General features: G+C 42.7%; 1 protein-coding gene across 3 annotated transcripts in view; it reads right to left on the bottom strand.

Moving 5' to 3' along the window:
• The window catches only part of gbf1 (golgi brefeldin A resistant guanine nucleotide exchange factor 1), a 237,306-nt gene that overhangs the window by 79,017 nt on the left and 144,154 nt on the right, over positions 1–14,135 (bottom strand). For all 3 annotated transcript variants that reach the window (XM_036130640.1, XM_036130638.1, XM_036130639.1), the window contains 8 exons: positions 8,078–8,289; positions 7,649–7,747; positions 7,338–7,532; positions 6,725–6,917; positions 3,536–3,667; positions 3,363–3,451; positions 3,077–3,279; positions 2,879–3,002 (listed from right to left, as the gene is read on the bottom strand). In XM_036130640.1, coding sequence (XP_035986533.1) covers positions 2,879–3,002; positions 3,077–3,279; positions 3,363–3,451; positions 3,536–3,667; positions 6,725–6,917; positions 7,338–7,532; positions 7,649–7,747; positions 8,078–8,289 — 1,247 coding nt within the window. The remainder of the gene's footprint in view (positions 1–2,878; positions 3,003–3,076; positions 3,280–3,362; positions 3,452–3,535; positions 3,668–6,724; positions 6,918–7,337; positions 7,533–7,648; positions 7,748–8,077; positions 8,290–14,135) is intronic.

Here is a 14,135-nt window from a genome sequence, read left to right on the forward strand (position 1 = left end):
TTGTGACCAATCTGTATGATTTGATTCAATTTGACTTTGTAAAGTGCCTTGAGATGATGTGTTGTGACTTGTTCTCTGGCACGGCCAGCTCAACAGAGACAGTTTTTAAGTATCGCAGACTTTTGATCACAGCAAAATCATTTTTATATACCATAATTTTCAGATTATAAGTCGCTCCGCAATATCCACCTTATTTTCGAACGCGGAAGTACTTCCATAGGCCAGATAACATTAGCTTGACTAAAATGATAAACTGTCGCAGCAACATTTCCAAAAATTGCAGAGCGATCGAAATGGCAGGTCAGTGCCACAGCCTCAAACTATTCATGACTCAGAGGAAGACATGAAGAAGTGGCCTCATTTAACGAACGAGGACATTTTTAACCATTTTGTGTCACTTGGTGCGGACGGCTCTGCAATGCGACTTTACCGAGGCGGACCTTCACAGTGGGAAATTTGGCTCGGTGTTAATAAATAGCAACATGGAGGCTGATGTCCATTCAAGCCAAATCAAGTTCGACATTCACTTTGCATGGATCCTGACTACATCAACCGGCACTACCGAGACAGCCGGAGCGCTCTTGCGTTGCGGCTCCAGGGGAAGTCCTTCAGTCATGCAGCGGTGATCTTATGGACGGTAGGCAAATGAATCGTCTGATTCAAAAACATACTAGCTGTTGCCTCGTTGTGATTAGATTGCTGGTCAGTTACTTTTGCAAAGATAGCAATGCTAAATGTTTGGGATTGAGCTGCTGATGCAATAGGATATCAAAACGTTCTGCCTTTCAGTGTAACGGGCCATTGTGCTCAAAGTTGTCAGACTTTAAATTAGACCATGAAAGTAGTGGTGCTACGTGCTAAGCTAACAGTACGACAAGAACGTTTGAGAGCAACATAAAGCTCATGTGCATCAGTGAAGTTGTAAACCGCCCGGACAACAGACCTGTAAGCTAGCAGTAGCTGTCGTTGTTAGCTTCACGGACAGCCCAATAACAGGGTTCTGTCGTGGTCTGGGCACCCCTCCGAGCTGCACCACGCAACGCCCCGCTGCGTGAATGCATACTGAAACCGCAAAAACAACATACAAACGTGTTCTCTCTTTATGTGGTACAGGTTCATGTTGGTCAGTATGATTTACCGTTTAAAATTGGTATATAGATTGCAGGATTGGCCAAACTATGAAAACAAGTGTGACTTATAGTCTATAGTATATATATATATATATATATATATATATATATATATATAACAGCTATACTCGCTGAGCAGTTCTCCCCCTCCTCTTTCCAAGCCACAGAAAGCAAGCCTGCTCCACACGCACACACTCGCACACACACACACACACACACACACACACACACACACACACACACACACAGTGGCGAAACAATTTATAATTCACCTAAAATACCAAAAACATCCAGCCAACACTTTCACATTTGATATCTGTTGTGCGCAGATATTCCCCACTAACTTTGCAAACACTTTATAGTGACTTTTCAGATGCGAAAAAAAGAGCCAGTTTGCGGGAACTCACACACAGTCTGGCCAAGTAATAATGCTGGAGCAGCGGGGCTGGTCTCAGCAGCCTGTCAGCAGGCCTGACAGGCTTCAGACCCGCTGAATCCTAACAGGCTAAGACTTACTTCCGACAAGTCTGAGCCGAATTAAAATTGGTTCATAATCCTGATGAACTGACTGAAAAGATGAAGTTTGGAGGTGTACATCTGTCGCCTAAAATCATCTTAAAACAACTTTTTGTGATAAATTAAAGGGATAGTGTGAAACTAATTTGGCTTTTATTAAGAAAAATTCAAGTATTGCTTTTATAAATACATATGCTAGCCAAGTCTAATAACATATCAAAAATGAAAGCGTTCTCATAACTTGGCATTAGTAGTTTAGAATCACATAGGTGTTGGTGCACTCACTAGGTGGCGCCAGGTTGCGTCACTATTTCTGATTTCAGTAGCTGAAAGGGGTCAAACTTGTCAGCCTTACGCATTTTCCCTATCTTTCTTCTACATGAAGTAGTGCCGTCGGTAGAGGAGGAGTAGAAAACAAAAACGACCTTAGCTCATTCTATTTACTGTTTACTTGTTTAAATGGAGGACTATCCATACTCTATGCCAAACGAGAAGGAAGAGAAAGTAACCAAGAAAAGAAGTAATAACAGGAAGGAATGAAAGTCTATATTGGTGCAGCTATTATTAGCAGGTGGAGATAATTCATGAGGGAGCGGGGATTTAAAACGGATGCGGAGGTTGCAGGCTTTCTGCTGGACCAAAGTTAAGTTAACCCTTCAAGGTCTATGAGGTCGTATACGACCTCAAAGAATATTGTTCATTTCTGTGTGTATCTTTTCATCCATAAAACCTATCAACTTACTTTTTTGCATCCAAAACATGAAATCTTAGCCTGCGCTCATACCACAGCCACAGATGTTTGTTCTCCCTAACCTATGTAGCGATCGGGTGAAAATCAGTGTCCAATTGTAGCATGCGTCTTGGTTTTGCAAAGCATGGTTTTCCAATTAAAGCGCAGAATGCACAGGCCAAAGAGTATTACACAACAAGATATTAGCTTGCATCGACCAGACATGTTAACAGGAATTTGTAAGACACTATAAAAGGCTATATATGAGATCAAATCAGCAAAACAATTGCCCTTTATGAAGGTTTATTGTGCATAATTGCGCAGATTGTGATACATTTACTGGACAGATTTAGATTTCAATGTTTTGAGTGGCAATGGAAAAGTGGCTAATGCTGCTAATTATGATGTGGTACCTTTAGCTTTACAGTAGTTTTTTTCTTCAGGTAAAATGGAGTTTGATGCAGCAAAAAAAAACAAAACAAAAAAAACAGGTTAGACCTACATGCCAGTTGTCTGTGAATGTTTCCAGTAGCCTCTGAATTACGGGAGCCTCCCCAGGGAGTCTAAAGGCCTCCAAGTACAGCCGCAAGGCCTCATCGATACGAAGTCCCTGGAAGGTGAATGTACTACAAAAAGGGTCTATTTTAGAATGAACATTTAATGATACCAAAACTGACAAAAGAGTGACATATCATTGTACTTCACAAAGCTGTCCAGGAGTTCCATGTTCTTGCGATCGCTGATGTACTCCCCGATCATCTTTTTGTCCAGACGGGGGTTTTCTCTGAGCCACTGTGCCACCTGTTTTGTATCCAAGGGGTCACTAAGTAGGCCTTTCTCCTGAAGGAACTGGATTCCCCTCTTAGGCTTCTGGTTAAACTGCTCTGTGCCTGTGATGAGAAGCTGAACACAAGCCAGGTCTAATGCAGTTTTTATAAAAACTAGATGCAATGTAAAAAGAATCTTAACTAATCCAAAACCCTTACTTTTTTCTTGGTTCTAATTTCCATCAGCTGCAGTGTCTCAGGTAAACATGTAGAAAAACGGGGGGGCTGTTTTGGTGCTCCCTTCTCCACTAAAGAAAAAAATTTTATTCACTAGCCATCGAAATTTCCCCCAGATACTTCAAATGTGTTTTTTGGTTTTCAAGAACCCTCACCAATATCACTGTCACCTTGATCCTCCCTACCCAGTCTCATCTTCTCAGCCATAAGGTATCCAGTGGTAGGTGGATATCCTGACGCATTTACCACTTTTGGAGAGTTATTAGGACTATCCATGCTGCTAAGATCTAAAGAAAAAAATGTTTGGCATCACATCTTACATGAATGTTAATATATACAAATATTTCATTATCATTAAAAATAACCTTCCGATGGGCTCACCACCTGTCGGAGGGGCCAAAGGGGTCGGGTGCATTGTGCAACGGGTGGCAGTAGAGGGCAGGGACCTTGGCGTTCAGATCCTCGGCTGCAGAAGCTGGCTCTTGGGATGTGGAATGTCACCTCTCTGGTGGGGAAGGAGCCTGAGCTCGTGCGCAAGGTTGAGAGGTTCCGACTAGAGATAGTCGGACTCACCTCGACGCATCACTCTGGCTCTGGAACCAGTCTCCTCGAGAGGGGCTGGACATTCTTCCACTCTGGAGTTGCCCCTGGTGAGAGGCGCCGAGCTGGGGTGGGCATACTTGTTGCCCCTCATCTTGGTGCCTGCACGTTGGGGTTCTCCCCGGTGAACGAGAGGGTGGCCTTCCTCCGCATTCGTGTGGGGGGACGGGTTCTGACTGTTTGTGCTTATGCACAAAACCGCAGTTCAGATTACCCAGCCTTTTTGGAGTCCTTGGAAGGGGTACTGGAGAGTGCCCCTCCTGGGGACTCCCTCGTTTTGCTGGGGGACTTCATCGCTCACATGGGCAATGACAGTGGGACCTGGAGGGGCATGGTTGGGAGGAATGGCCCACCTGATCTGAACTCTAGTGGTGTTCTGTTGTTGGACTTCTGTGCTTGTCATGGATTGTCCATCAGAAACACCATGTTCAAGCATAAGGGTGTCCACATGTGCTCTTGGAACAAGGACACCATAGGCCGCAGTTCAACAATTGACTTTGTTGTCGTTTCATCTGATCTGCGGCCGCATGTCTTGGACACTCGGGTGAAGAGAGGGGTGGAGCTCTCCACCGACCACTACCTGGTGGTCAGTTGGCTCCGATGGTGGGGGAGGAAGCCGGTCAGACCTGGCAGGCCCAAACGTATTGTGAGGGTTTGCTGGGAACGTCTGGCAGAGTCCCCTGTGAGACGGAGCTTTAACTCCCACCCCAGGGAGAACTTTGTACACATCCCGAGGGAGGCGGGGGACATCGAGTCTGTATGGACCATGTTCCACGCCTCTATTGTTGAGGCGACTAGTCGGAGCTGTGGCCGCAAGGTTGTCGGTGCAAGTTGCGGCGGCAACCCTCGAACACGCTGGTGGACACCAGTGGTGAGGGAAGCCGTCAAGCTGAAGAAGGAGTCCTATCGGGCTTTATTGGCCTGTGGGACTCCTGAAGCAGCTGATGTGTACCGGCAGTCGAAGCGGCAGGCGGCTCGGCTTATTGCCAAGGCAAAAACTCGGGCGTGGGAAGAGTTCGGAGAGGCCATGGACTTCGAAGTGATTCTGGTCCACTATCCGGCGTCTCAGGAGGGGGAAGCAGTGCGGTACCAACACTGTTTATAGTGGGGGTGGTGTGCTGCTGACCTCGACTAGGGACGTCGTGCGTCGGTGGGCAGAATACTTCGAAGACCTCCTTAATCCCACCAACACGTCTTCCATTGCGGAAGCAGAGACTGAGGACTCTGGGTCGGGTTCTCTCATCTCTGGTGCTGAGGTTGCCGAGGTTGTTAAAAAGCTCCTCGGTGGCAAGGCTCCGGGGATGGATGAGATTCGCCCTGAGTACCTTAATGCTCTGGATGTTGTGGGGCTGTGTTGGTTAACACGGCTCTGGGGTGGTGGGGACCGGAGGATGTGTTCCAACTATAGAGGAATCACATTCTTAAGCCTCCCTGGTAAGGTCTATTCAGAGGTTTTGAAAAGGAGGGTCCGTCGGATAGTCCAATCTCGGATTCAGGAAGAGCAGTGTGGTTTTTGTCCTGGCCGTGGAACACTGGACCAGCTCTACACATTCAGCAGGATTGTGGAGGGGGCATGGGAGTTTGCCAAACCATTCTACATATGCTTTGTGGATCTGGAGAAGGCATTCGACCATGTCCCCCGAGGGATCCTGTGGGGGGTACTCCGGGAGTATGGCGTACCGGGCCCTTTAATAAGAGCTATCAGGTCTCTGTATGACTGGTGTCAGAATCTGGTCCGCATTGCCGGCAGTAAGTCGGACTTGTTTCCGGTGACAGTTGGACTCCACCAAGGTTGCCCTTTGTCACCGATTCTGTTCATAACTTTTATAGACAGAATTTCTAGGCGCAGCCAAGCTGTTGAGGGGATCCGTTTTGGTGGCCTTAGGATTGCCTATCTTCTATTCGCTGATGACGTGGTCCTATTGGCTTCATCAGGGGGTGATCTACAGCTCTCACTAGAGCGGTTTGCAGCAGAGTGCGAAGCGGCCGGAATGAAAATCAGTGCCTTCAAATCCGAGACCATGGTCTTGAACCGGGAAAAGGGTAGAGTGCCTTCTCCGGGTTGGGGAGGTTGTGCTGCCCCTAGTGGAGGAGTTCATGTATCTTGGGGTCTTGTTCACGAATGAAGGGAGGATGGAGCGGGAGATCGACAGGTGGATTGGTGCGGCATCTGCTGTGAAGCAGGCACTGTATCGATCCATTGTGGTGAAGAGAGAGCTGAGCCAAAAGGCGAAGCCCTTGATTTACCGGTCGATCTACATTCTTACCCTCATCTATGGTCACGAGCTTTGGGTCGTGACCGAAAGAACGAGGTCCCGGATACAAGCGGCTGAAATGAGTTTTCTCCGTAGTGTGTCTGGGCTCAAAGTAAAGCCGCTGCTCCTCCACGTCGAGAGGAGCCAGTTGAGGTGGCTCTGGCATCTGGTTAGGATGCCTCCTGGACGCCTCCCTGGTGAGGTGTTCCGGGCACGTCCCACTGGGAGGAGGCCCAGGGGAAGACCCAGGACACGCTGGAGGGACTATGTCTCCTGGCTGGCCTGGGAACGCCTTGGGATTCCCCCGGAGGAGCTGGCCCAAGTGGCTGGGGAGAGGGACGTCTGGGCCTCCCTACTGAAGCCGCTACCCCCGCGACCCGACCCCGCATAAGCGGAAGAAAACGGACGGACGGACCGACATTAAAATTAAATACACTAATAGAAAATAATAAAAGCAAATGCAATGTGATGTGATGTATGGACTAATACCAGCTATTAAGTTTGTTCCATTTGAGGATGATCCTTCGCCATCTGCGAGCAGTGTGTCTGATTGGCTCAGCTGAATTGTTGTGGTTTCCACCTTGGACTGGCAGTGGGCTTCAATGCTATCAATTACTGTGAGCAGGGCCTCCAGTGAAAGCAGGTGAGTGGTGTAGAGTTGTCCTGACACAGGGAATGTATTCTAAAAAAGGGAGCAACAAAAAAAGTAAGAATGTAAAGAGTTTTCTGATAGGAATCTGAAAGACAAGTATAGTAGGTAAATAAGAACAAATACATGAAAGAACAGCAGAAAGAAAGATTGCGTTGAGTATGAAACGAGAATGTATTTTTGACAACTAATTGCAACCAACAGCAAATTTGTACATAACTTCACAATCCATTTACCAAGGTCAAGTTGCTTTGTAATCTGTTTGACTCCCAGAAGAAGGCTATTCTGTAAAAGTAGGCTGGATATTTTATTGTTGTTGAGGACCATGCCAAGGAAATAAAAGCTCTTTATTCGTTTCAGAAAGATAGTAATCATCGAGACCATTGACATTCAAATTTAAGCTTATCCTATCAAAATTAACCATTTAAATACATTGATAATGGTAGATATTACCTTGGAGAGTAGCTTGGTGAGGTCTTCAAACAAATTTGAGCAGTAGAAGTCACAGTCATAGTTAATGTACAGTTCAGTGACAAAGCTGGGGATCCTCCAGAGCTGGACCAAAGCTTCCAGACCCAATTCTTTCATTTCATAGGGCATCTTAGTGTTCTCTGATGTGATAGTGTCCATCAGTTTCTTGAGGTACATCTGCATTGTGAGCAAATGGTTTGTTAGTTTGTTGAACAAATGTTAACGGAAGGATGCCAAAAGTTTATGTACACGATGTTTAAGTTTCTATTTAAAAAAGCAATGAAGAGAGTTACCTCGAGCTGAAACTTCAAATGTTCTCTCATACTTTCAAAAAGCAAGAAGCAAACTCTCATTGAGGAAGCATAGAGGTTCATGCGCTCCACACTCAGCAGCTACAACACAGGTCACATTCATCATTACAAAAGATATTGACAGTCTTTAAAAAAATTTTTTTACTTAATTCCACTTCACCAATCTCAAAATATTTGTTTCATTAACAATAATTTAAACATTGCCATTATTTTAAAACAAGCACAAACGGCAGCATAAATTATACTGTTAAAGTTAACATATAACATAGTGGAAGTACTACAGTTTCAAACTACTAGGAAAAGTTTTGGCTAAGCATCACTTTTATATTCTGTGAGGAATGGTGAAATATGCCAAAAACAGAAAACCAACATGAAAATACAAACACACTCAACAAGTGCATTCTATTTTACCTGAAACAGATGCCTGCAGAGCTCATCTTTAACCAGGACTAGTAAAGACTGGTAGTTAACAATGTGTGAAGACTCCAGGGCTACAGTCAGAAGCTGCAGGCCCATATGTATCATTGCGTCAGCATTGTGGCGGTCATGTGGATTAGTCAGTGAAATCAAAAAACGAAAAAGTTCCCTTAGACATGGCAGACCATAAGGAATGAGGGCAACTCCTGCACAACACATGGAATAGAATAATTTGGAATTAGAACTAAAAAAGAGCTGAGAATTACCAAGGATTTTTGGTGTCAAAATACTAACAAGTACAGCTGACTACTTTAAAAAGGGGACATATCATGCTTTAAAGTTCTCCCTTCTCACATTAAAATCATTCAGTGGTCGATATAAAGTGGAACTGCAATGAAATCCAATCTGAATTCCTCGTTATTGTAGCTTAACCAGCTTTTGGCCTTGTTCCAAGGGTCATCTGAGAGCAACTCATTTTGCTGCAGTCTCTTTAAATGCAAATACAGAACTTCATACCCCAACTCCAGGTTGCAGGTCATTCCGGTCCACCCTGTTTGGCCGTTTTTGTAGTATGCTGCGGGACATTGTAACGAATTGCATGAGGTAATAACCCAGTAACCAAACATTTTCACTTATCGCTTCCGCATCCTTCAGCTTGGACTAAAAATCTAGCAAAAAATAAAAATGGCAGATTCACAAAATTAGTGAGCTGGAAGTCCATGACCTTGTTTAGCAGTCCCGCAGCAAATACTGTGATGTGAATGATAAAAAAAAAAGTAATGGAGAACTTGACGACTTGAGAAACCTTAACTCAAACAGAATATAAAGATATCTACCCAGTACCAGGAGAGACTACATTCAACTTTTCTGCTATCCTAGAGAGTGACAACAAAATGTATTTGAGGGCTAACAAAGTGGATTTTGCATGATATGTCCCCTTTAAATGAGTACTGACACATTTGTGACCTGCCACAACAAAACTATGAACAAGTCGGCAGAGCACAAACTGTAAATAAAATGTGAAAAACCTATTTGTGAGAAAAAAGTGTTTATACAGTGGATCAAAAAAAAAGAAGTAGATAAGACAAATAAGAATAAAAATACAAAATAGAAATAGAAATAAGGCAGAGGATGTCTTATGTACTTATGTACATGATAAGATATGGGACACATTTCATATTATGTATCAGGAGATCTGAAATGGAACAAACTGACAAAGTGACTTTGGCCAATATTTATAGTTTCCTGCTGCCATTAACCGAAGACAATGAAAAAAGCTTTGAACTCATGGCAGAAGAGCGAGAATTAACGTTAACGGATTGTGCAATAACATAACCGCCCCTGTACATTGCTGCGGGAACATTTTTACTAGGACACTAGAGTATCTTCAATTATCTTCATTTCTGTATCAGGAGAAATCTGTAAATAATAGCGTCTGTGGATAGAGAACATTCCTAGTTACCAGCTGATGTGAACTGAAAATGAGGAAATTGAAGAACGCTTTGGACTACGGTGCATTTGTCATACTAAAATTAAAGCCATGCATCAGTCAACCTTCTATTTGTGATATCCAAACATGATTTAGGAGGCAGATTATTTTTTCTGTGTTTTTAATGTAGCACAAGACTTAAAAACATATATATTTCTCCTATTTCAACCATAGGCTTAGTTCGATAGAATGAAAAACATACTGTATAGGTGTGAACATCTCTATTCATTCCTGCATAATCAGCAGACACGCACATCACCAACCTCCAAACTTTGAGCAGGGAACAGGGAATATTTCCCTTTATGCATAAAAATAACCGCAAATGACCCATGCACGGCACTGTCCATTCAGAGCTCAGTCTAAACGGCGCCTTCTGCGAAGCCGTTTCAGCTTCTTTCACAGCTTGTGGCCATCAGTAATTCCTGCTGCAGTTAGTGTTAACAGAGCAGCAGGAAGAGCGATCAGAGTTGTAAATAATTTTGGTCCTGACCAGTGGTGAAAGTAAGCGGTACAGTCCGGTACTGCGTATGTTCATTCAGAACCAGTCATGGCTGCACGCTGGATCAGAAAACAGATCCACTAACCAGATGCAGTCTAAAACACCTCTTAGTCTGTTTATAAGTTTCGTTTTTATTATTCCTGCATTTTTTGAACTACATGTGCTGTGTTTCGGTGTCTCAATGCCCTCCTCTCCACTCACTTCTCCCAGAGCCAGGGGCTTTTATCAGCGGCCAGCCTTCAAAACATGAACCACTACGTTTAATGTCCTTCCACCTGTAGCAACATGTCTCATTTATAATCAATAGGAGAGTTAATGGTTGTGTTTCATGTTTACTGACACAGAACCAGTGGTGTTGCGGTGGGTTGATACGCCGCTTGCGCTTGAATTCAGGACCGCATAATTACCTTACATGCAATTTACGTGCACACTTTTAAGGGGCATTTTAAGGGACTTGTAACATCAGGAGCTTCAACTCAGGCCCGTCATTTCACCTCCCCCCTCTAAAGGAGGCCTTAACAGTTTCTATTGGTGCATTTTATCCACTGTTTATTCCTTGCGCACAGCACACCAATACAGTAAAAAAATCCTCCCACCTCAACGCCTCAAACTGGTATCATTAAGTACAAATTACGCTGCAACCACGTTACCACAAAAAGGGTTTTTTCTTTCTACAGTCACTAGGAACCAGTGACGCACAGAGCTTGAAAAGCTGCACTTAAACTGATAGAATCTGGGGTTGCAATGTATATAAATTGCTACATTTCCTATAGGATTCCGCCTTTAAGACTATTAGTGGGCTAAAAGCGAAGCAGAAAGGAATCATTCTGTCCACTCCGACCACAATCAAAATGTGCTCAGAGAACAACTTAAAACTCAGCCTTTGGTTTGTGTAATTACACACTAGAGCACCCTCCGTGAGATTTGTCTTGTCAGGGCAGAGACTGAGATGTTAGACCTGTCACTGTGAAAGGTGATGATAATGGTTATAAACTGTAGATTAATGATAATTGGTAGTGTTTTCATTGCCTGGATGTGAATCTGATAATTCAGATTGTGCCTTTTATAATCAACTACAATATTTTTTTATTCAAGTCAGAATAAAAGATTGTGTGATGTAAAGCTGTTTTTGAAGAACTTGTGCTTACAAAACAACTATTTCCTCCCTTTTTAACAAGTAATAATATCAACGCAACATTATTTATACAGTCTAAAAACTAGTAATTCCAAACAGAATAAGAAGTTAAAGCCAGCAAAATGTAAAATAAAATGCAGATCCACAAAAACAAACAAAATGCTAACATCTCAAACTAGGGAAAAAATATCTGTTTTAAGAGAACAGTAAACACAGAAAGTGAAATGGCCTGCAGAGGTTTGGTGCAACGACAGAGAAAGTGTGGTTACCTCTTTGCATTCTCTTTGTTTTTCAGACAGATACTGGCCATGAAGACATTTAAAAACAAATAAAATAATTTTAAAATCTATCCGAATGTGAACCATTAGCCAGTGAATTGCTGCTGAAACTGGAGAAATGTGTCTCGTTTTATTGTACCAGTTAAAAGAAGAGCGGCAGCATTTTGGACCAGGTGCAGTCAAGCCACTAGACTTTTGTTAAACCCAGAGTGAAGTGCAGTGCAGTAATCTAACCAAGTTGCAATTAAAACATAGATTACATTTTTTTTAGTCAGCTATCTCAGTTTGAAAAAAGTGGATTGACCACAGATTTTAACTAGCAAAGTAAAACAACGGGCTGTTCCCAAAACAAATGATAGGAGTAAACCTGCTGGAAATGTTGGAATTCCATTACTAAACAGATTCGCTCCACTCCAAACTTGAGACCCACGAGGATCGTGACAACAATCAAAGGTATGTCAACAATCTTCGCTCTATGCTACCAGAGAAAAAACAAGCCACAGGGCAAATAACCCTAATATTATGCAACAGATCTGTAAGTGGGTTTAAACATTTCTGTAACTAAGACTAAGAAAGTAGAGCACATCACCCCAGCAGGGGCGGATCCAGGATTTTTCAAAGGGGGGTGCGCACCTTAGGGTCATATCAAGACAATGTAAGGCTAAATCATGAGTTAAAGCAAAAATAATCAGTTTGACTGAAATTTTTTTCGAGTCAGCCCATATATTCCCGGGACCGTGGACATCATGTCACATTAGTTACCTCACCTGCTTATTGTGCAAAGTCAACTTTAACCAAATCTGGTAGTTTTACAATATGCAGTGACCATTCCTGTCTCTGTCCCATCTTTCAGCTTCAGAGCCTTGGTGTCATCCTGGACAGCTTCTCCAACCTCTCCTTCACTTTCCACATCCAGAACATCACCTAGTTAACTTTCATCTCTGCAGCATCAAGTTCTTTCTTCACACTTTAGCCAAACTGGTCCACAGTCCACTTTACAGTTTCAGCTTCCTTCCCTCCCTGTCCTCCAGAAAATCTCCATAAACTACAACTAGTACAACAGAAAGCAGCTTCATCATTACATCATCTACTTCACACCTGTACATTAACTCCACTGGCTCCCTGTCATATTCAGTATAAAAAATCCTATGATCATACAAGGCTAACCACAACCTGGACAATTCAGGACACATAACCAACATTATGATGTCATCCATTTTAATTTAACACAGATTGCTCATTACAATAATCAGTCTCTGCTTTGCCTGTTATTGCTCAACAATTAATTAGCACAACTCATGAGTTTATAAAAAGGCATTATTTAGCTTTATTGAAGTGTAATTTAACGGGGGCTCATCCAGAATGGATGAGCCCCCACGACCCTGTATGATGTCGAGCTGCGTTTCCCCATCAGATACGGCTTGATGTAGGGAAAAGCCGGTATACAAAATCGATAAAGGATGGGATGTTACATTTTTTAAAAGTTTTAAAAAATTGCTCAATGTTAGTCAGAAAAAAACATAACTTGCTTTTAAATATGAACATTTTTAATTAGCAAAATGTTAATGTATTTCGTAAAGTTAAATATTGTTGGAGCAAGGCCAGCTGACAGCTTTGCCTGTCAAAAGTCGGGTTGCTATCAGCGTGCGCGACTATCAGTCAGAGTGTCAGTTTTGGGCCCCCCCTCTCTCCTGGGCCTGGGACAACTGACCCGTTTGGCCCCCCCTGTCGGCGGGCATGGTTGAAGGTAATCTTGGCTGCAGTACTGTCTGTCTGGCAGGTGTTTTGGGGTCAGAGTAAAATGAGTCCATAGATCCACAGACAGGACTTTTTCAGCGGTTTCTAGTACGAGTTGCTTCTACAGTGAAGCTTCACATTGCGCTCTACTCTGTGTAAAAATAAAAAAATTAATAAAAATAATAAAAGCTTTCTGAGAAACTGAGAATCACCTATGGCCTCACCCAGTTAGAACCCGCTCTGCAGTGCATGTTGTAGCTGCAGTTTATTTTTTTGATGTAGTTTCCTTAATAATCAAAATCAAAATCCTTGTCATTTTATCAAGAGTGTCCTGGTGCGCAGCGGCTCATTAGACGGACGCTGCTGTATATTGACTCATAGCAGCTCTGCCTTCTTTGGTTCAGAAAAGCGCAGGTGAAATGATTTATTTTATTTTATTACTTTTTTCTAAACGGACCCAGTCGAATGCAGGAAATTGTTTTATATCCCGACAATTCTTCAAAAAAAGCGCACCATGCTAAATTAGCCTAAACTAACGCTTTACTCTTCGAGTTTTAAATAAAACATAACAGCAAATAATGAGGAGGTCCCTGGTTGGTCACCGCGTTTATTAGCCAAATTACTGGAAGCCAGTGAATAAACGCTGATTTGCTGAAGGATTTTTAAGCCAAAATGTCTCGGTTTTTACAGCATGCACAATGTTAAAAAGTAGTTTGAAGAAAATATTATCCTTATCAACAATTAATCAAACAAAGATTTTCTTTATTTCCAGAAATAATATTTATTTAGTAAAATGAGATAAAAAGACCCAAGGATTTGAGAACAGTTTGGTATGGTTCAAGTGATAAAGGAGTTTTGAATATACATGTATTTTAACAATATATTTTAACCAGATAAACTATATTAAGAAAAAA

Source organism: Fundulus heteroclitus, unplaced genomic scaffold (genome assembly GCF_011125445.2).
Source record: "Fundulus heteroclitus isolate FHET01 unplaced genomic scaffold, MU-UCD_Fhet_4.1 scaffold_37, whole genome shotgun sequence".
Classification (NCBI taxonomy): domain Eukaryota; kingdom Metazoa; phylum Chordata; class Actinopteri; order Cyprinodontiformes; family Fundulidae; genus Fundulus; species Fundulus heteroclitus.